This window comes from Lithobates pipiens, unplaced genomic scaffold (genome assembly GCF_037356315.1).
Source record: "Lithobates pipiens isolate NorthernLeopardFrog02 unplaced genomic scaffold, aLitPip1_a1.2 Scaffold_28, whole genome shotgun sequence".
Lineage (NCBI taxonomy): Eukaryota > Metazoa > Chordata > Amphibia > Anura > Ranidae > Lithobates > Lithobates pipiens.
The window spans coordinates 204214997-204239028 of NW_027507789.1; the positions used below are offsets into that span (position 1 = coordinate 204214997).

General features: G+C 42.8%; 1 protein-coding gene across 4 annotated transcripts in view; it reads right to left on the reverse strand.

The window, feature by feature from the left end:
- DIDO1 (death inducer-obliterator 1) overlaps positions 1-24032 on the reverse strand; it is a 97104-nt gene that overhangs the window by 47513 nt on the left and 25559 nt on the right. For 3 of the 4 annotated variants that reach the window (XM_077460328.1, XM_077460325.1, XM_077460326.1), the window contains exons 2-5: positions 20896-21044; positions 5525-6242; positions 4538-4853; positions 3412-3699 (exon numbers count right to left, since the gene is read on the reverse strand). In XM_077460328.1, coding sequence (XP_077316454.1) covers positions 3412-3699; positions 4538-4853; positions 5525-6242; positions 20896-21004 — 1431 coding nt within the window. In that variant the 5' untranslated portion in view covers positions 21005-21044. Of the gene's footprint in view, positions 1-3411; positions 3700-4537; positions 4854-5524; positions 6243-17427; positions 17546-20895; positions 21046-24032 lie in introns of those variants that run through there. The other variant, XM_077460327.1, reaches the window with a different exon arrangement.

Consider the following 24032-nt stretch of genomic DNA (forward strand, 5'->3'; position numbering starts at 1 on the left):
TGTAGCCCCACATGTGCTGTCTGGTTTAGGAGGGGAGCTCTTCCAGCTTAGGAAAAAACAAGAGGACTGGTAATACGGTATATTTAAAAACCTAAAACTGCTCTGCCAACTGTACCAATGGAGATATGAGGACAAATTGGTAAACTGTATTGGTTATTTAACTATGCAATGTGCATATGCAAATATGACCAAGGTGCAAAACCATTTTTCGCCACTTAATACTTCATGTATTTGTTAAAATACAATGTTTGAGACACTTCCCTATACAATTAAGCAGGGACCACAACGGTTTTAGCTTCGGAAATGCTTTCTTACCTTTTTTTTTTACAAGGGTAAAAGGTTCTGTCATGTGATTAAGTCATCTCTTCTTCCCGATATTGGGGGGTGGGGTTACGGCACACTGTGCAGACACACCCTACTATTGCATAGTGTTTTTAGCCAGAGGCAAGATGCAGGCTATGCTTGAGTAGAGGGCATGTTCAAGAAAGGGATTGGGAAACTGAGTGCGCGCCAGCAGCAAGCTGTGATTAGTCAGGTGGTGTGGTGGCTGAACAAACTACCCAATCCAGGGATGCTGTGTGCCTACACAGTGTCCTGTATTTCTGAATGGCCAGCCAAAAGGATTCAAACTAACCATGCCAGCACAGATCAGCTTGTGCTGTGTGTGGTCAGTTCAGAAGGTGACTGGCAGGATCAACCAGTTACTTCCAATAGAACAACATAAAATTGATAGAAACTAGGATTTATAAAACACACACAGAAAGATTTAGGACAACATACACTAAGTGCTGACTGTATTTCTTTATCTATATGATCAATAGCTCAGAGGGCTCTTTTTTCTCAGACTCTTAAAGTGATTGTAAAGGTTCATAAGTATTAGGGGGTGCTGCTACACAGAGGTTTCTTATCTTAATGCATAGAATGATAGAAGATATAAAAAAAAAAAAAAAAAAAAACCTTCTGCCTACAATCCCTTTAGGTGGTTGTAAAAACTGAAGTTTTTTTTTAACCTCCATTCATTCTATCCATGAAGGTAAAAAAACCTGTGGTGCAGCGCCCTCCCCAGCCCAATAGTCACCTGAGCCCCACTGCAATCCAGCAATGTGCTCGACAGCCTCAGCTCTTCGGGTATTCTCACTCTTAGGCTGAGGCAGCAGCGGGAGCCATTGGGAGCAGTCAATCACAGTCAGTGAGCCAATGAGGAGAGAGCAGGGGTGGAGCTCTGTGGGGGCATTCAACAGGAGGAAGGGGCCTGGATGCTGCCAGGGGACCCAAGAAATGGAGAATCCAGGTTGCTCTGTGCAAAACCACTGCACAGAGCAGAGGTAAGTATAACATGTTTGGTTTAAAAAAAAAAAAAAAAAAAACAAGCCTTTACTAACACTAAGTGTTTTAAGCAGGTGCTAGCCAGTAATAAAATCCATGAACTGACTGCATTCAAAATAACATAAAAGTCAAATATAACGTACATACCATTCGACACATTAAGCTGATTCATGTAATAAAACATTTAGCACATGGGTACTCAACCTTCAGCCCTCCAGCTGTGGCAGAAGTCCCATGGGGCATTGCAAGGTTGACAGTTATAAGCATCTCAAAGGCAGAGGCATGATGGGACTTGTAATTCCGCAACAGCTGAGAGGCCACAGGTTGAGCACCTATGAAATGAATCTGAATTTCATAATGAAAAATTTATATCACACAGTAGTAAATAGTGCATGTGTTTTGTTTTAAATGATTTTGGAAAGGTGAACAAAAAAAGCCATTTATGCCTAAAGGTGAACTCCAGGAACAAAAAACGACCTTAAAATAGATCTCAGTAGACAAAGAGAGTATAAATCCACTTCCTATGCATCAAATACCTGTACAAACCCAGACAAAAACTTGTAAAGTATTAGTGACATCACTGTGGTGTACATGGCCTGTGTACCGAGCAGAGTTGAGGGCAAGACCCAGCAGGCTGCTTGCAGAAAACTATAAAGGGGGCAGAGACTTAACCAGTCACCCTACACACAATGAGACCTACACCAAGGAAAGGCTTCACACTGGATTACTGCACAGATCTAGGGGAGGGGGGGGGGGATCTACTTGGCACACCAAGATTCAAGAATACTTGTCTCCCCTCTATTCACAATATATCTGCTTATCCCAAAGTTCAAATCTACAGAATTTGCACCACGGTTTAAAAATTACATCTGTCATTACCTCTGCAACTGTGCACTGAAAACTGTACTTGGGGAAGGTCTGCCAGATGAGCATTTTATTTGGTGACAGTCAAGCAAGGACTGTGCAACCACTGAGGCATGTACAGCCGGCATTAACACTAAACTTCACTAACAGATCTGATCAAAGTTCACTGAGAATTTTAATGAAAGCATTTTTGGCAGCACCACCACCACTCCAACCAAATATATTTCAGTTAAAATGTAACTACAATTAATAGTATCTCAGGGGCACAAGCGTGATACAACGTGTAGGGCATGCAGTCAGTACGTGGTGCATTCCAGTCACTACAAATTTGGCTTAGGTGGTTTCATTCCCAATATGAAAACTTATTTCTGGAAATGTTATTTTAAGAGAAGGGATATAAAAACCTTAAAATACAAGTGAGGATTTACATGACTAACCACAAATCTGCTTAGCTATTAATTGACCCAATGTAAGTCCTGCATTGTGACATAGGGATCTGGGTATATAACATAGAACGATGTGCTAACTGGAAGAACTATAATGCATGCTCACACTGTATAAGGAATAAGTTACATTCTCTTTGTATAGGAGTTGGTATCAAAAAGTTTTGAGACTAGTTTTGTAACATACCAACAGATGGTAGCACAAGGTTGCATGCACAGCTACAGGGAGCAGCGACCTTTATAAGTCAGGGTGTCAAGACATCGTCCTGTGTACATCCGGGAGGGTTGTACAACTGGTACTATTCTGACCATTACCACATCTGGCATTTCATTGCGGGCAGCAAGCTAAAGCAAAGAGCAAACATGACCTGGTCACCGAGTGCTCCTCACACGAGAGTTTCTCACCGGACGATAACATAATCTCACTTCACACACCATTGGGGAGATCCAGCGCGAATCGCAAAAAGGTGCTCCACGCTTCCAAAAGACGACTTCCAGGACACATACCAGAAGTGGCAGGAACGCTCGGAGGGCTGTATTGCTGTTTAAGGGTACTATTTAGAAGGCGATTGTGTGCAAATGTAGATAAAGTACTTCTTTAAACAGACCTAGTCTCAAAACTTTTTGATACCACCTGGTATTTTACCAAAGAGTATTGCAATCCCATTCTATACAGGCCCCTGCCACGGGACACTAGCAATAGAAACAATTTTGTGCTACATAGTCAGCAAGCTTTAACATAAATGTTAAAAAAGCCAGATGAAGTAAAACCACTTACCTGGGATTTGGGTGGTGGAGACTTCTTCTCAATTTTTACCTTGACTTTTTCCTTGGGCTTGGCGTCTTTGCCTGCGCTAAGTGATTTCATTGTTTCAGCAGCATGTTTAAGTATACAGTCATGGCTGCAATACACAGAGTCACAAAGGGCAAGGTTCGAACAGCCTGGTCCAATGCACATGGCCACATTAAGAGAGACCGGTGCCTCAGCAGCAGGGGGAACCTCAGGAGAGACCTCGGTCGTTTCACTGACTTCATTGGGCAGGTCAGCTAAGGCAGGAATCTCCACCTACAACACAACACAGGAAGATATGAGGCCCTCAGAAATAAGAAACAGCTGCTCCTGCCTTTTCTGTTAAAGGGTGTTTATAATAAACAGTGACACTAGACTCACTAGCAATATATGAGGAATATCCTTGGTCAACAAAGTAGAGCACTGTTACCTTTTCAGTAAGCCAAAGAGTTAAAAGTAGTATGGTGAAAGCTCTTTTGGCTTTACTTACAGGAGTAAAGTTAGTTCTACAACAGGCTAAAAGCCCACTATTGGCTGACTTGGATCCGGTCCAGGCTCTGAAAACATGGTTGGGATCTGCCCAGAAGCCTGGACCGGCACCCGGCTCAGACTCTCGAGATGCTGGGAGCCCGAGCCAGCAGTGAGTGCTGGAGGGGTCAGAACAGAGAGCCAGAGACTGACAGTCAACAGCTCTCTGCAGGCTCAAGACTGAGAACTGAGTGATCAGCCGTGTTTGATCGCTCAGTGCTGCAGCCATCTAGGCAACTACAACTGCTTACGTTTTTTCTAATCCCGTACTCCTCTTTTAAAGATCTCCTCTAACCCTGTGAACCTTTTTAAATCATTGCCAAAGCACATGGAAATGAGGACTTATCTTGACCTCTTGATGCCTCCGCAGCTGCTAAGGCAACCAGCACTAAAGGATTGGCGCAGGAGACAGGACATAGTCTAACATGTCCAAAATTCAATACAATCTTGTTCGTGGGAGAGATAGACTAGTTTATTCAAAAGTGGAATATGAGACTCTGGCAGAACTTGATGCTCCAATAGGCAAGCATTACATTTCAGCCATACAACAGGATTCTTTATGTGCGGTCCCATACAGAATACTTACAGGATGAAAGATTTTCAGTTTCTTCTTGCCAGTAGGATGTGTAGCCTTCTCAATTCTACCCTTGATCCCCTGATCAGGCATGCTATGGTCCACAGAAGACATGGTGTTGGCTCCAGATAGAAAAGTGACGTTTGCCGTGATGGCCTGCTCTCTCTGGTTAATGTCTGTATTACTTTCATCATACCCTTGTGGGACAGTACAGTTGGGGCAAATATAATCCTCCCCATCTCTTTCAAGTAGTTGCCCGCGTCTTTCAGTAATACCGACACAATCACCATGAAACCATTCTTCACATCTGTCACAGCAGATCATAAACCTAAAAGACAAACACACACTTATGTCACACGTGCATAGGATGCATTAAGGTGAGAAAACACAAAGGGTTTACAAACCCTTTAAGAGTCCTTAAGGAGTCCGGTTGAACACAAAAAACAAACACACCTGACCCAAATGCCCCGTCCACACATTTGAGGTAGATGGGGGAATCCTCCCTCCTGTGCTTCTATGTATACGGACAATGGGGAGACTTGCAATCAGAATACACACTCTATTGCCTGCGGCACTGATCGAGCGAAAATTTTCCAGCAGGGCTGCTGATAGATACTGGTCAACCAACCTTCCCATACATGGACTTCAATTCATCAGGTTCCTTTTGAAGCTCCTGAATTTCAGTCCATGTATGGGCAGCTTAATTAAAATAGGCTGTAATGGAGTCACCAGAAGGTGTACAGAAAAGTGGCAACTCCCTCCCCCCCATATTGAAAACTCTTTCCACGCCTGCCCGGCCTACAGAGGGCGACTGATAGGCATAACACGGAGTGGAGTTATGCTATTAGCCTATTGAATATTTCCAGAGCAAATCTTATCTCATTGTCATCTGGCGGGATCATGTAAATTAATAGGACTTTTTTTTTAATCTCTACCGATTTCTCTACTGAACCATATCTAACTAGGTGCCTTGACTTTTTATTCCATAATATATCTTACCTGTTGTTATGAGGTTGTCGGCAGATGCAATACAAGGTGTTCGGGTCATAGATCTCAGCCTCTGGTCGTAATCTAGTGGATGATTTTCTTACTGGTTTCTGCTCTTCTGTATTATCATGGCTCTGGGGGGGTTCCTGCTTTATAATAGAGGCTAGCTGCTGAAGCAAAGCTGCTCGATTAGCACTCCTAGTACGAATAGAACCCTCCGTTTGTGGTGTGGAAACAGTCTGTACTGGAGTGGGCTCAGTCACAGGAGTATCAGGACGTTTACTTCTGAGTCTGTTCTGGATCTCTTTCAGAGTCATGCCATCACTATCTGAGCTATCATCCTCTTCCTTCACCTCACTTTTGATTTTTGCATCGATTTTAACATCAGGTGTGCTTTCCACGCTACCTTCTGACGCAGTTTCAACATCTGTCACTGGACACGACCTATCACTAGACTCTTCCAGAGCATTAGTCTTCCTGCCCCTGTTCCTCCTGACTGCTGTCAGGAATTCCTCCACTCTCTCTGTGCGCTTTGGTTGCCTCCCGCTGCGACGGAGCGAAGGAGTGGACTGCGTGGATTCCGAAGCATCCATATCTACGTCACCGATTTGCTCACGCTTGGCAATTGTTGTTTTGCGAAAACCCCAAGTTTTCTTAAATTCTTTGCTTGTTGGCTTAATCGTTCTTAGTATTTCATCATCGGTTTGATCTTGGTCATCCACAACAGACACTAATATAAAGGAAAAGGCAAAATACACAGGGGAAATGCTTAGCAAAATAAGCTACTTTGTTATGAAAAAAGGTTTACAATAATGCTTTCCACAAAAGACATTACATTAGGACATAAAAGATAGACAATAATGATACAGCAGCAATCATTTTATTAGTACAGACATTCAAAACTATGTGCAAAAACGAGTTCCCCTGAAGGTACACTCATCTGTTAACATGAATCCAATGTACAGACTAAGGACCAGTTCACATCACAAGCAGTCAAGTGCGTTTTGATCTGCATTAAAAAATGCATAGAAATGTAGGTTATATGGTTTTTCAATGGCATAGTTCACACCAGTGGAGTCAGTTTCAGGGCTCCCCCCCCCCCCCCCAAAAAAAAAAAAAAAAAAAAAAAAAAAAGGAGAAAAGAAAAGAAAGAAAGGTAGAACATGTTGCCCTTTTCCTGTAGTAAAATGCATTGGACCTTAGTACAGTGAAGAAAAAAAACAAAAAAAACAAACACGACAGCATCTGGAGTGCTTCCGGAATTACACCAAAAAACAAACACTAGAATGCATCAAAAACACATCCACAAAGGATATGGAGTGCGTTTTTGTGGTGTGAACCAGCTCTGAAGTCTGCCAAAACATGGGATCAAATGAACCCGTGTGATCTTAATCAGGGACAATGGCGGAAGCTGTGGGTGCTCCATGCTAAATTGGGAGACGACAATCATTGTATTCTGTTTTTAAACAAGCATTTCAGCAGCTGTAAACTAAATCTGAAGGACCATTGGGGTTCCGAGCAAAAAATAAAAAATAAAATAAATAAATCTAAAGGAAATTTGCAAGAAAGTAAAATGGAACTTTACCCATAATGACTTGAAAAAATAAATAAAAAATACAATACTCTTTAGCAAGGAGCATACATTCCACATGAATAATTATGCTGCCAAAATAGTGCGTTATAAATTCTTCCGTTTCTTTTTGCTGGAGGTGGCCATTTTGCTGAAGCCCAGAGCCCCAGCTCTAAATCATAAAGCGGAACTAAACCAATCAAAATACCAGTTTAAAAAAACAGTTTGATTTTATTTGGTCACCAAACTGTCAAACCATCCAATGGCTGTTATAACGGACCACATGTGCAGCACCGTGGCAGTTGCAGTTCAAACAGAAGCAGTTTCCTAGGCTGTAAAGGATAGGACGGTTTAATTCCGCTTTAAGACCCCTTTCACACCAAGGGCTTCTATTTCTAACGCTATAGCACCTGCAATCCGCCCTCAAACTGCTGCTCCATTAATTCCAGTGCACTGGCAGGACGTCAGGAAAAGTCCTGCCAGCAGCTTCTTTGGAGCGGTGAAGGAGCGGTGTGTTTACCGCTCCTCCACCACTGCTCCCCATTGAAATCAATGGGGCAGTGCTGCATTACCGCCGGCAAAACGCTGATATTGCGGGCGGTTTTAACCCTTTCTCTGCCGCTAGCAGGGGGTAAAAGCGCCCGCTAGCGGCCGAAATGCGCTGCAAATCCGACGGTAATACGTCGCTAAAAATAGCAGCATTTTACCGCCGACGCTATGGGCATGGCAGTGTGAAAGGGGTCTTAGACTGTCAGCAGATCGGCCTCTACAAACTCAGCAGTGCCTAAAAATGGAGAGCAACTGAGCATGTGCAGGGTAAGACAGCGTATTACTGGATTATAAACAGTATGGGCACCTATTTTAAAGGTTTTACGTAACTATTGGCCTAGCAGGACTTCATTTTCTGACTATGGAACCAAGTTCGATTTTAGGTACAATAGCGGGTACATGAAACACTGGCTAACAGCCTAGCAAAGAATCTAAACCTAAACTAAAATCAATAAAACACCTGCCAACGTGTATTTGCCGTCTGTGCCCCACTGATTTCCCCACACTGGGTACTTATTTCTAAGACAGGACATAACTGCCACAAGGTCTCAGCAGCTCTCAATCTCATGATCTCTAAACCAAACTGATAAACATTTTGGATTCAGACATACAAAGGAGACCATTTCATTATAAGCCACAAAAGTACTTTTTGTCCACAAATTTCTCAAGATTTTTCCTTTAGCATTGGCGCCACTCCCTCACTGCCATCTTTGTTACTCTGGAATGTGTGTGGATGTGCCAAAGGGTGCTTTGCCAGGCCAGTAACTCCCAGCAGAGCCCTGTGATACATTTGGCCATGCAAAGGTAGTTTTCCACGCATGCACACAGTGGCACTTACATAGTTCTCCATTATTGTACATGCACAGGAAACCCACCTGTGAGCAGATGCGCAAACATTCTCACCTTGGCACAAAAAAAAAAAAATAAAAAAAAAAAACAACACTATAAAGTTGAAAAAGGACTTCCTCAAAGTGGTTGCAAAGGTAGGCGTTTTTACCTTAAAGCGATAGTAAAGCCTTTTTTTCTTATACTTGCTTGCTCTGTGCAGTGGTTTTGCGCCGAGCAGCCCATATCCTCCTTTTCTGTGGTCCCATGCTGGCGGCTCCTCCCTCCTGCCGGGTGGCCCCATAGCAAGCAGCTTGTTCTGGGGGCAGCCAAGCAGGTACACACCCAACCCATAGCTGTGTGTCAATTCACACACAACTGCAGCTCAGCCCGCCTCTTCCATTTCCCGATTTGCTCACTGGCTGTGATTGAAAGCAGCTGATACCAATGTGTCCCACTGCTGCCAAAAGCCATTCAGGAGTCCAAGTCCCCGGAGATGCAAGGCTCCCATGGACATCGCTGGATAGAGAGGGGGGCGTGTGCTGCTGCACGTTCATTGGTTCCTACTGCAATCAGTCAATTACAGTCTGAGAGGAAGGGGCAGGACAGAGCTGCACAGCTTGGGAAAGAGCCCCCATAGCTAGTGGCTTGCTATGGGGACACTTAGGGGGGAGAAGCATTGGCGGGGGACTACAGAAGAGAAGGATCTGGGCTACTCTGAAAAACCCCTGCACAGAGCAGGTAAGTATAATTTAATATTCATCTTCATTTATTTTTTAACGATCACTTTAAACAGCTGACAACTTTCAAACTGGGGAAAATATTTGTATAGCTACTAAATGTGCACCAATGCCTAAACATGACCCTGGAGCAACAAACATTTATTCTGAAACAGAGTAATCATGTCATCAAAATAAATGGTTACCGGGGGGGGGGGGGGGGGGGGGGACGACTGTTCATATAGGGAAGTTGCAGTATTCTCCCTATTATGCAATCAAATTCCATGTTAACCCATTATCAAGGTCAAAGTGAATTCAATGTTTTTAACTCAGTTAATGGCATGGTCCAATTTAGGAACTAGAAGAACTAGGTGCTGGTGCAAAAGTGGTTGACCTTCAGTCATTTTTCCATCTATTAAACCTGCTACCCTTGTTTTAACTTTGGATTGTAAAACTTTTTTTCTGCCATTAAATACCTTATACAGCTCACTTTCTATTTGTCTGGTCATTAGCCTACACTTATGACATCATGCACAGCTCTCACTCCCCTGAGTTTGCCAGGAAGGAAGGGGGATAAGTCATAAGAGGGCAAATGAGAGCAGCACAGTCGGAGGTGTGCTGTATAAATCCAGGAAGTGAACAAGCAACAGCTTCACACAGTCAAAATGATTGCAACCAGACTTAGTGGAGGGAGAATTCTGCAGCATATTTGGCAAGTACAGAAAAAAAAAATGAGATATATAAATTATATATATATATATATATATATATATATATATATATATATATATATATATATATATATATATATATATATATACATACATACACACACACACACACACACACACACACACACACACACACACACAGTGGTTGGATGGAAGATTCAAAATAGCAAAGATGTTTTTATTACAAATTATGTGAGCAGACTGCAGTTCCTCTTTAAAAAGTTTAAATCAAAACCTTCCAGTCACTTTAGTAGGGAGTGTAAACAGGAACCGAAACATTTGACGGCATATAAGCATCTTATAGGCTCAGACTTGCCAAGTACAGCAACAAGAAATTTGAATTAATTTCTGGATAAAATACAATAAAATGCATATGGCAAAGTAGGCATGATCTCAGAATCACCTCTGGAGGGAGCAAAGCAACTGACTAGGCCCGGATGTTCATTTCCTTGAAGGCCAGAGGCAGAATTTTGGGGATTTTAGGGTAGAACTGTCCCACATTCTAATTTAAAAAAAAAATGATTCCAGCAGACATATCAAGGTACACGTTCTAAGCAGAAAATCAGAATTGGATTTATACCAATAGTGCAATCTTTTCCCCCCAAAATAAATCCAAATAAAACATACTGGGGCAAATACATTATAGTATAAATCAACCTACAGTCGTCATGCTACAGATTTCCACTGTTTTAATAAGGCAAAATTTTATACAACACATCACTGGTACCATTAACATTTAGAATCTCCGCTCGTGGGCATTAAGCCCATTCACACCGATGCGGCTTGTTCCAAATCCCATGACAAAAAAAATGTAAAAAAATAAAAAAAAAAATCGCACCCAGTTTGTCACAGCGAATCTGAAATATTCTCATAGCACTTAAACTTCTGTAAAATTAAGTCGCAATGAAATCGTCAGTGCACATGGCACTGATGTGCGGCTTTGATGCTACAGCAAAGCAAACCTAATGTTTCAAAACAATCATTGTTTTGTTGAACTTTTTGGGTTTGTTTACACTGGTGGTTGGGATGCACTAAACTCATGCTGCATAGTTACATTTTTACCACTCGCCCTTTGGCTGCAAAGGCAGTGGCCAGGGTTGTACACAGCTGTGGCAGGAATTATAGTCCATACTGCGGCAGTGCCCATCAAACCAAGACCTATTCAAGTGGATGGGGCTTAGCTGCAACTGCATGCAATCCAAACGTTTGTAATATTAAGGGGTTAATATAGGGAGTGAGGAGACTATATATCACCTCCTGACCTACTGTCAAATGCCACTGAAAAGTGATACGAGTACAGATCACTTTTAAGAGGGGCAGCCCTTGCCACAAGCGTAAAGTTGGCCGTACATTATACAATTTTCTGGTAGTGAACGGGGGGGGCCAAGACATTCCTCATGTTGATGAGCGAAATAAAATGTATTCATAAAGGTTCAATAATATACATAAACAGCAACAGGGAGAATATGAGCATCACGACTGCCTGATCCCTTCTGTATTCACTATGGACAACATGCACTGGGTTTGATTTTTGTTCTTATTCTACATGTGCAAGATCTGGACATACACCAGTCAAGCAAATCAAGCTGTCAGTTAGCAAAGTCTACAGCAGTGATCACCGAACTGCGGCCCAGGGCCCCAATGTGGCCCTTTGCTTGCCTTTGTTCCATTTCTCAGTCATGTATATTAGAGCTGCACGATTCTGAGCAAAATGAGAATCACAATTTTTTTGCTTAGAAGATAATCGTGGTCTATCGCGGCGTAACATCTTTCACATTAAAACAAAAAAATTGGGCTAACTTTACGGTTACTTTTTTTTATTCAAGTGCATTTTCCCCCAAAAAATTGTGTTTGAAAGACCGCTGGGCAAATACAGTACGACATAAAATATTGCAGCAATTGCCATTTTATTCCCTAGGGCAGTGATGGTGAACCTTGGCACCCCAGATGTTTTGGAACTACATTTCCCATGATGCTTCTGCTCTTTGCAGTATAGTTGAGCATCATGGTAAATGTAGTTCCGAAACATCTGGGGTGCCAAGGTTCACCATCACTGCCCTAGGGTCTCTGCTAAAAATAAAAGATTATATAAAATGTTTGGGGGTTCCAAGTAATTTTCTAGCAAAAAACTATGATTAACTTGAAAAAAATGCCAGAAAAAGATTTAGACTTTAAGTGGTTAAACTTCCTGCATTTACAGGTTGTTAAAAAATTGGCAGACTTACTGGATTTTTTCTTTACACACAGAAGTTTATCCCTTTGATCCAAGGAAAAGTTAGTCTGCCAAGTTTTTAATCAGAAACATTTTAACTAACTCTTCCTTAGATCAAAGGGATAAACTTCTGTGTGTAAAGAAAAAATCCAGTAAGTCTGCCAAGTTTTTAACCTGAAACATTTTAACTGCCTGGATGTTTTCTTTTGAGAGCTGAGTGAGCAGATACTCTCCACTTGTTATATGAAAGAATCAGCAAACTCTGCAATAGAGATGTCAGGGGGGTTGAATCGAGAGCGCGATTTTTTAAACGATTAATTGTGCACCTTTAATGTATGTACAATTAAAAGGGATAGCAGTGAGGAGCAAGTGGTATATATTAAAGGGGTTTTTTATTTTTTTTTAAAACCCAACATGTCATACTTGACTGTGCAGTTCGTTTTGCACAGTAGCCATGATCCACCTATTCCGGGGTCCCCCGATGGCGCTGGTAGCTCCTCCCCACAATGGATGCCCATGTCGGAGAAGCGCTCTCCTTGGTGGACACCCATGGTGGGGGTCTGGTCAGTGTCAGAAGAAAAAAAAACACAAGGGTTTACAACCCCTTTAATGGTGCACTGAAGTTAAAAAAAAAAAAAAAATATTCTGGACCGAATGGCCGAAAACCAATGGATAGATTAGAATGTATATATCCCTCCTCAAAAAATTCCACTGGCGGGTTGTATGGGAAGCCTTCTCTTAGCGCTAGTGGAGGGGAAGAGAGGAAGAGCAGGCAGCCAGATCAGAGCGCAGGGAACATCACTAGTAGCTTTCATTTCAATAGCAGCATGTTCCCCACACTTGCTGTCACACACAGCCCCACCCCCTGGTCTTTTCCATCATCATGCTACAGCATGATGGACACGGGAAGTCTGTATTGATGGGCACAGGTAGGCTGCACTGTTGGGCAAGGACAAAGTTAATATTTTTAGAACTTAATTCTGCATAAAACATTTAAGTGTCATTTGATGACATAATTTGAGGGTGTGTTTAGGGGCGGAATTAGGGCAAATGGTGGCAAGAAACCCTTGTGTTAAAGTGCGAGAAATGCGTTTTTATGTACGTCTTCGCACTGGTCCCTTACGCTTCCATTGCGGTGTAATGCACCTCCCCATTGAAATGCATCAAAAAAATGCACCCATATTGCGTTTTTGATGCCATTATCGCCACCTTTTTCCGCAGATGACCCCATTTTCATCTGATACATCCCTGGTATATATATATATATATATATATATATACAGAAATAGTCCCAAAAGGGACAGTTCACAAGCTCTTTAAACACTTTGCACAGAGGAGAAATGCTGAATAAAACACAATTTGATCACAATGTCATCTCCACTCCATAGAACCTCAAATAAGTTTTGCAGTTTGTCCTCCATAAAGGATTACACCTTCATAAGCCTAACCAATGTTTACAACAATATTTCAGAACGAGATTATAAAGTTATCCATCACACTCACTCCTGGAGTTTTGCAGAAACCCACTACAGTCCATTTAACATTGTTTTCTATGGGTTACATTCACATCTGTGCATTTTAGGGACGGCCAGGGACTTTTCTGGTTTTTGGTTCCACAGACTTCAATGGATCAAAAATGTGTATTAAAAAATGCAAAAGGCACCTGGAATAGCCAGACTGCAAAGGTGTGAACCAGGCCTTATGCTGGTGTGTCCCCACCAGAAGGAAAGGATCCTGCTGGAATAGCTCTTATAACCATACACTAAACAATCTGATTCTACAATCTCCTTTTAACTATGTAGTACAATGGCCCACCTATATTTGAAATATAATTCATTTTTCCCCAGTACTACATATACATTATATTGTATAGCCAACTTAAGGGTCTGCTATTCTGGGCAACAAACAGATTTGCATAGGTCTAACACATTTATCATAGGAGAGAAGACAGATTTTAATCATACAGACTCAAAACAGACTGACAATTGAGTGGTCAAAGGCAGGATTTGGTTTGTTATACTTCTGTTCCAGAGCAGCTAAATAAAAAATAAAAAATGACTAACAAAGCAATCCAATGTAACAACTCTGTCACGCTGCTCTGGTTTACATCACATGGCTGTGTGCCAGTCTATCCAAGTAAAATCAAATTACAAAAATAGCAGCTGCTTTCATTCTCATAATGAAAACGCTTGCAATTCAACAGCTTGTAAAAGTTCATTGCAAAGTAATAAACCAAACATTACCCAAATAACGTATCCGAATAGAAAAAGGGTAAGACCCCTTTCACAGCAGGGCGTTTTGCAGGCGCTATAGCGTTAGAAATGGCGCCTGCAATCCGCCCTAAAGAAGCTGCACCATTGTATGTAGTGTGAAAGCACTGCAGCGGTGCGCTGGCAGGACGTCAGGGAAAAGTCCTGCCAGCAGCTTCTTTGGAGCGATGTGTTTACCGCTCCTGCACCGCTGCTCCCCATTGAAATCAATGGGGCAGCGCTGTAATACCGCCGGCAAAACGCTGCTATTGCCGGCGGTTTTAACCCTTTTGCGGCCGCTAGCGGGGGTAAAAGCGCCCCGCTAGCGTCTGGAATGCGCCGCAAATCCGGCGGTAAAACGCTGTTAAAAATAGCGGCGTTTTACCGCTGACGCAATGTGCGGTGTGGTGTGAAAGGGGTCTTCAGGGCATTAGAGCGGACCTTGCAAGAAAATGCAGGACCTGCTTTAAAAGGAGAAGTTCGCCTCATAACATGTTACACCCATATTCTGGGTGTACCGTGTAACATGTTATGAAAGGCCCAGCCCCGGCTCTGACAGCTAGCAGGGATCATCTCCCACGCCAGCTTTCAAAATCTTAGAAAAAAAATTGAACTGGGGGGGGGGACCCGCGTCACTCATTTACAGCCTTTGCGGCTGTTGGCTCGTAATTCTCAATGAACTACCACGGCACGCTGATAGTTCATGGATTCTCCCTGTCAGAGTGCATGTACACGTACATGCAAGCAGATACACGGACAGGTCTGCAGGAGTCCTGCATCAGCGATCTTCTGATCGCGTGTGCAATGCTTTACAGGCTCCTGCAACAAAAAATAAAATGCACATTTTTTTTTTACCTGCAAAAAAATTAAATATATTTTTTGTTGCAGGAGCCTAAAAGCATTGGCACCTGTGATCAATAGATCACTGATTTTTTTTTTGTACAAAGGCGAGCTTATCCTTTAATGCAGGAACCCTAAAAAACTTCCCTTGCAGTGGGGCTGCTATTTACTTATCTAATCCTCCTCTTCCCGGGCAGACACTTTCCTATGCTATGGCATCTTCATGTCCAATACAGAGGACCTTGACCCACCAGAGAGCAGAGAAAGGCAGGCAGAAGAGACAGGTCTAGAAGTACAATAAGAGCCTGTGGTGGGAGAGGAGGTTAGGATAGGCAAAACTGCCTTACCAAATTCCCTAGACCTAAATCAGTTAAAGTGAAGCAAAAAAAAAAAAAAAAAAAAACACCAACACCAACACCAACACCAACACCAACACCAACACCAACACCACACACACAGGTAGTGCCTTTACTGTCTGCAGAGGAGACACGCAGATGTGTCAACAGATGTCTCAGGTATGCTCCATTTTCCCTAAGGCCCCTTTCACACATGCGGACATTATGTCCGTATTTCATCCATCCGTTTGCGGATGAAATACAGACATACATGCATTCCTATGGGATAGCGGGTTCATCCGCAGACACCCGCTATCGTCCGCCTCCGCAATTGTCCGATTCTGCAGACGGAGGAAAATCCTATTTTTCTATCCGTTTGCAGAGCGGATTGAATGAACACGGACCAGACGGTCCGTGCTCATCCGATCCCCATAGAGGAGAGCTGACAGGGCGGTCCCTGCACAGTGTGCCGGGACCACCCTGTTATCCACCGGCTCACCGGGGACAACGGAGCGATCCCCGCTGAGCAAGCGGATCATCACGGGGCGGATCATTACTGATCCGTCCCGTGTGAAAGGGGCCTAATGCAGTTTTTTTAAGGGCTTGTTTAACTTGCTGTGTTTGAATGCCCCCCCCAACACAATAAAAAGTAATGTTTTCCCAATGAGAGGAGTTCACATGACGGGGGGATAAAGAAAGTACTGCAGGATGCAATTTTACACAAAACTAGAAAAATAAAAAATTGAAAAAAGCTCTTTAAAAAACAAAAAAATGCACTGCAAGGAAATAACCCAACATGATGCTACACATGTACAAAATGCATGCAAACCCATAGAAAAAATAAAAAATAAAAAAACACACACAACACACACAAACACCTTTAAAAAAATGCATGCCAAAATATGCAAATGAGATTAAAAGCAGCACAAGGAAAAAAATGCAAGATTGTGGTGTGAATGGGACTCAAAAAAGGTATTAAATGTAAAGGTAAGTTTTAAAATGGGGAATAAAATCACAGTACAAGGCAATCAGGCCATTCCAAGGGCGATATTTAGGAGAAAAACAAGAAAAGGGGGATTGCTGCACTAAAAAAAAAAAAAAAAAAAAAAAAAAAAAATGAAAATTACAAGCATGATAGTGTTCCATGTACAAGAGTTTCGGGCTTAACAGCCTTCTTCAGGTAGAAATAAAATTACATATTTCTTTACCATAAGCAGTTTCATGGAAGGCTATAAAAAGAACACTTGTTGGGTATCCATCAAGTAAGCAGAATAAAAGAAACAAAGAAAATTCTCAGTAGTCTGAGGTTTATGTAGATTATGGAAATGATTATACAATGTGCCCCAGTGTTGGCACTAGTTACACCCAATCACTATTGTAATACAAAACCGGGTGTAAACAAGGACAATTCCCATCTCTTTCATTGCTTCGTTGCCATGTATGCAGCCCTACATAAAAAAAGGACAACAACATTCCTTACAAACAATACAAAACAGACATGGGTGGACAAATTCAATTACATTGCAGGAGCAAAGTCTCATTTAAGGTACTTTTCCAAAAATAAACAGTTGGCCTCCGTTTTGGATCACACAAAAAGTGTCCGGTACAGACACAAACATCTTTCATTTGTCACAAATTATAGGATTGTCACTTCCAAACTAAAAGTGAGCATTGCAGCAGCTGAGCTTCAATTAAACACGTATGACACAAATGATCAGCAAATATGAGCAATTTGCAAATCAAAGTTGTGATTATTTTTATTTTAAAAATGGTATGCTGGCCACATTGTTCTAGTTATTTGTCCAGCCCTGTCAAACCTAAAGTTATTACTTAATAGACACTTAACATTCTTAATTATTCTATAAGAATACATAAACTATCATACCAGGAGAACTGCTCTCCAAGATTTCAAGGTTGATTTCAGTTTCAAATGCCACGGAAGAAGACAGAGCACTTGGCACTTCCTCCATTGCAGGTGATGCTTTTGCTCCCACACTGCAATTCTGAAAATAAATATGCAGGTTTGTAAGAGCAGCAGTAGCCAAACCTTACAGAGCAAGCGTCAAGCCAGCAGCTGCAGAAGTGAGTGCAGAGTGTGTCTGACTGTACACAGGAGGAAGAGGGCCTGGGCTTTATATTGATGGGGTCCTTTCAATCCACCTCCAGATTGAGATATAGCAAGGAACTAATCAAGGAAAAAAAAGCTGACCCCAGGCAATCCTTGCTTCATCCACCAAGCATATCTGTCAATCAGGGCAGACTTCTACCCAAAACAACCTATGCAAAACCTCACAACTGTAGTTAAACCTTTAGGCTGGGTTCACACTGCTGCGGTGATAAGATCTGATGCGATTTGTACCGCACTGCAAATCACATCCGATCTCTGTGCGATGCGAGTTCAGCCATACAGATAGTATGACTGAATTCGCATTGCATCCGGCCCAAACTCGCACAGGACCCTTTTTTGGTCCGCAGCAGAATCTTATCGCATGGGTGTTCACACCATGCGATCCGATTCCTGTCCGAGTTTGCAGATCGCACTGCAATATGCAAACTGATCTGGGGGTGTCATTAACTTTTCACTGACACTCCCAGCCGTTCGCATAGGGCAGTGTAAACTGCCGCCGGGAGGCATGCGATGTGGGAACCCGCAGTGGATTCGCAGCGTTCCCGCATTGCAGCAGTGTGAACCCAGCCTTAAGCGTAAACTGGTTGTATACCCACACAAAAAAAACAACAACAAAAAAAAACCTGTGTAAGGCAAAGGCATAATGAGCCATCTTGGAAAGAGGTCCCCACATCGCATCCCGGTCAACACCGAGGGAGCTGACGTTTTCCCCTTGGCATTTCTTCCAGGTTCCCATTCGCATAGGAGTCCTCAGTTTTGGCACAATACGCTGGATCTTCACTGCGCATACACCGTTGACATCAGCGGCTGCAAGCGAGGTTAATATCTCCTAAAACATACAGGTTTAGGAGACATTCATTTTACCTACAGGTAAGCCTCATTATAGATTTACCTGTACCTAAAAATCACCTACAGGAGTATACAACCACTTTAAAAAGGTTAAGAGGAAGTAAACTTCCTCTGCAGACATTTACCTATAGGTTAGCCTTATTATAGGTAGAGAAAACATCCAGTTTAGGAGGCAATTACATGCAGCCAGTGACATCACTGGCACATGGGCTCTGAAGGAAGGTGCCGTTCCTTCTGAGCCCTGTGCTTTGAACGGCAGCTCCCGCGTACATGCGTGGGAGTGACATCATTATGGCTCCGGCCAATTACAGTGCCAGAGCCTGGAAAAACACCAGGGAAAATGCCAGCCGTCTCAGTGGTGTGCAGGTGTCAGAGAGCTTAGTTCTAAGGGAAGTATTTCATAATGAGCTAGTATGCGATGCATAATAGCTCATTATGTCTTTGTCTTGCAGTTTTTTTCCTTTTTTCTCACAGGTTTACAACCTTTTTAAAGGTCACCTTATCAAAAAATATATAAATAAAAATAAATGCACATCTTTTTTGCAGGTAAAAATGTGCATGCATTTTTTCTTTTCTTTTTATTGGTAGCCTGCAAAGCATTGCACCCATTAACAGCAGATAGTGGGTGCTATGCACGGCTCTTGCAGACTGTGTAAGCTGTCTGATCATACCTCGTAGGAGCAGTTACACACCGACAAGAACTTTCAATGAACTTTCATCGAGAACAATCCGACAGCCTTTGTAGTTTACGGTTCACAGAATAACGTGAATGAGTGACACAGTTGGGTGAGGTACCTGCCTCTCTTAAAACCCATCTGCACGTGGATCGCTTTTTCAGAGGTTTTTGACAGTCAGTGAGGTGGCAATATCACCTCATCACCCTGTGTTAACCCCACAATACCTCAATTACAAATGTTTGGATTGCATGCAGTTGCAGCAGAGCTACATCCCCTTAAAACGAGAAGTATGGCTGAGAGCCTGAGACAGGTGTCAGCCCAGGCACCTGGCGGATCCACACTTCCATTGTCAGGATGACGTGGTGCCTGGACTGATATCCATGATGTCAGCAGAGAGCTGACTTCAGTCGGGTCACACGAGTGCAAAACAAATTGCACTCCTGTGATTTATAGGATGAGAAGCAGAGCCAAGCAAGCTTTGGCTGGACTTCTCCTTTAAATATGTCCTGCTAGATTGGCACTATTGCGGTATGGGATATAATTCCTGCCACAGCCATGTGTACAACCCTGGCCACTGCCTTTGCACCTAAAAAGGGGAAGCAGTAACAATGCAGCTATAGAGCATGGTTTTAGTGCACCTCAGCCACAAGTGTAAAACCCCAAAAGCCATACAAAATCAGGGTTGTTTTTAAACATTGGGTCTGCTTTAGCCCCCATTCACATCGTCGCGGCTTTGAAATTGATTTCAAAGCTGCGCATCAGTGAAATCTGCACTGCTGATTTCATTGTGGCTTGCGTCTTCATTTAATAGAAGTCTATGCAATTCGTAATAAAACAAATAGGGTAAAAAAATAGTGCAGTAACCTTATTCATAATTGCTGTGATATGAACAGTTCCATTGCCAGCAATGGGGTGTGACTTTTCCCGATTTGGAACTGTCAAATCGCACCAGTGTGAACAGGGGATTAGAGTCCACACAACACTGTACTGCAATGTATGAGCTTGTCTTGCTTTCTGTTCAACAGCCAAGTCAAAATAAATGGGCTGGAATGCATGCAGAAATGGGACAGGCTGGATTTTAATGCAATGCAGAAGCCACGTGTGGTTGTCCCTTTGGAACACAAAGTGAAGGGAAATCTCCACAACAGGACACATCACAAAACTATAGTAGATCCTAAGGATGCATGACTTCTAAAACTGCTGGAAAAATGGACAGTATGACACATGGAAGTTATGACATGGTAGACACTGGTTTGGCTAAAAATTTGGTTTCTAATTATAATGTACTCAAACTTTGTGAAGGTGGCAAGATGGCTGAGAGAGAGGGTTAGTTCAAAAATGGTTACCCTTTAACATGAAAGAACCCCCCCCCCCCCCCCCAAACACTACCGAGTAGAGTGTTTCATGATGGCAGCAATACAAAAGAAAAAAAAATAAAGAAAAAAAGCCAGGCTTAGGTGACAGATTTTGAAAGGACATCAATTTCTGTTATGCTTGATTTGTGGCTTAATAAGTGTAGCTTGCATTCAAAAGCTTTATTTTGGTGGGGATGATGCTTTCTTCGTGACCAAAAATGTTAAGATCACAATAGAGATACAGTCAAACACAAATGCACGTCTCCTGTGCCTCTGCATAAAATAAAAAACAAAGCCAGCAAACTAAGCACATACTAAAAACATAAATGTGTGCAAAATGTTACCTGTATTGCTATCCTTGATCCATCCTTTAGTCCTGGAGAATTGGAAGATGTTACTCAATCCAAAGCTGAAACTTGAATAGAGTGTCTTTGGAAACTCATGCTCTTTCATTCAATTCGGGAACTGACAACGCCCCCTTCTGGGAGTGGTCCTACAAGAAGCAAACAAAAGAAAAGCACTTAAAGGAATGTACAGTATTGATTAACCAGTTCAGGTCCAGAACAATTTGTCATATACAAATCTTAATTTTTGGCAATAAAATTACTTAAACCCCCAGAACATTATATATTTTCTGAAAGCAGAGGCCATGTAGAAAAAGGGGATAGTTGCAAATTTCTTTCACATATTTGCAAAAGTGTTTATTAAAAACACAAATTTTCCAGAATAATAATAAAATAAATTTTAGTGCACAACCACACAATACCCATTTTTGGTTAAAATATAAAAGATGAGGATGCATGAAGTAAATTGAAACAAAACATTCCATGTCTTAAAACAGCGTGTGCCTGCTATAGCGCCAAAAACTATGCTGCCCAAAAATGACCATAGGTGACGCTTTGAAAGCTTTTACAGCTTATCAGTTTCGAGTTAGCTAGTAGCTCTTGTGCTAGAATTATTGTTCGCATTCTGACATTCGCAGCAATATTTCACACAAGTAGTTCAAACCACGGTTTATATACGCGTGCGCTCCCTAGGCTTGTGTTGGCGGGGGAGGAAAGAGGAGGGGGGGGGGGGTGTGACCATGCTGCCGGTGTTCTGACAAGAAAGGTCCCCCCATCGGATAGTGTCCGCCCTGTACTGCACAGGCGCAGCGCTTGCACAGTACAGATGACAAAAGAGACGCAGAAAGCGTCTTAGGATTAACAGCTGTTCATCAGCTCTACACATTGTGTCAAACGGCCCCTTGCAGAGTTCAACGAGTATCGGGAGCATGTGACAATGTAGTATTAAGTGCGCAGGCGCCGCATAGAGCCGATGAACACCTGTTATTCTTTGGAGACTTTCAGCGACTCGTTTGTCCTCCGTACTGCGCAAGCGCAGCGCCTGCGCAGTACAGGGGGGGGGGGGGGGACACACTATCCGCTGGAGGACATTTCTCGACAGGACACCGGCTGTGTGAAAGTAATTGGCGGCTATGGAGCTGCCGCATCATTTTTACTCTGAAGCCAGTTGAACAAAACACGTACAGGCTGATGGCTTCTTCTGCAAGCATCAGCTTGTGAATAAAGGTTCACTCTTTGGACGTACATAGAGCTGAACTGGTTAAATTATGAAAGTCATTATGGGCAGAATCAAGAAATACATTTGTTAGCCAATTTTATTAGTCAAGTTAAAAAAAGTGAAATTTTGTCAAATGAATCTTCCACTTGCCAATGGTAGACAGTAAACCACAAGCTCAGTTTGTAAAGTTATAAACAATCCCACCAACTCTATAAAGCAGTGATGGCGAACCTATGGCACGCGTGCCACAGCTGGCACGTCAAGCCCTCCCTGTCGGCACGCCAGGGGAATCCCCCAGCCAGACAGTCACTTGCACTGACGTTGCAGGCAGGGAGGAGCCAGCTCTCTTCCTTGCTTCATTCCTTTCTGCAGGTACCAGCTCCCTCTGCTCCAGGACGACTTTGGTTCAGTCTGTCCTAGTGCAGCCTGTGAAAAAGAGAAGGGGGAGGGGCGGTGCTGGGAGCTGATTTTCCATGGGGAGAGGTGCAATGGCTGCTAGCTGGCATCCAGGCGGCGGGGATATCGAGGAGTGGCTGGATGTCGGGGATTCCTTCAATGCTGTCTGGGGAGAGCTGGACGATGAGGCAATAGAAAGGTAAGGAGGAGGGTGGATCCTCCGATCTACATTGTACTGTGTGGGGGCATGTTAGTAGTGCAGGAAGCATGTGTCATGTACAGTAGGTGAGTGTAATGGTCATGTAGGTGAGTGCATGGGTCATGTAGGTGAGTGCATGGGTCATGTAGGTGAGTGCAATGGTCATGTAGGTGAGTGCAATGGTCATGTAGGTGAGTGCAATGGTCATGTAGGTGAGTGCAATGGTCATGTAGGTGAGTGCAATGGTCATGTAGGTGAGTGCAATGGTCATGTAGGTGAGTGCAATGGTCATGTAGGTGAGTGCAATGGTCATGTAGGTGAGTGCAATGGTCATGTAGGTGAGTGCAATGGTCATGTAGGTGAGTGCAATGGTCATGTAGGTGAGTGCAATGGTCATGTAGGTGAGTGCAATGGTCATGTAGGTGAGTGCAATGGTCATGTAGGTGAGTGCAATGGTCATGTAGGTGAGTGCAATGGTCATGTAGGTGAGTGCAATGGTCATGTAGGTGAGTGCAATGGTCATGTAGGTGAATGCAATGGTCATGTAGGTGAATGCAATGGTCAGGTAGGTCAGTGTATGTTGCACAGTGCATTCTGCATTCTTTTTAGTCCCTTAGGGCTCATTCAAAGCTGGCAGGTTTAATTCTGTGTTGGCACTTTGAAAGAAATAAGTTGGTTTTGCGTCGCGGTTTGGGCACTCGGGTTCAAAAAGGTTCGCCATCACTGCTATAAAGTCTAGGGACAGCTTGAGCAGGAAGCAAATCTTGCACATGTATAGGGAAAACATAGCTGCAACAATGTATATTTTAGCCCCAAAACAGAAAATAAGGGCCATGAGACAGCAAGTGTCAGGTAAATCTGCAACAGGGACCACAGGTATGTGCAATTAGCTGCGACCAGGAAGCCTGTTCAAATAGACAACCTCCATAACGGTTCTCACTGTACTGTGCATGGAGTGCTTTTATTCTTTGTAAGACAGATGCGCAGCTCAAGACACAAACTGACGGCATCTTCCGCCCCTAATCACACTAAGTGGTACAATGGGAACAGCCGCAGAGCCAGAAAAAAAAAAAAAAAAAAAAAAAAAAAAAAAAATCGATCAGTATAAGCTCCTTGGCCACACTGATACTTGCTGCACAATGGCCCTAATCAGCTATGCAATGAAGTCCAAGAATTGTAAACTGTATGTAGCTGGTATATTACTGGGCATGGTGGTGCGTTGCATCACAGGTGCATTGGGGTGTTATTCTACAACGCAATAGTGCATATGCAGGAATGAGATTAAGATAACTTTAAATAACTTGATTACATTTTAACATACAG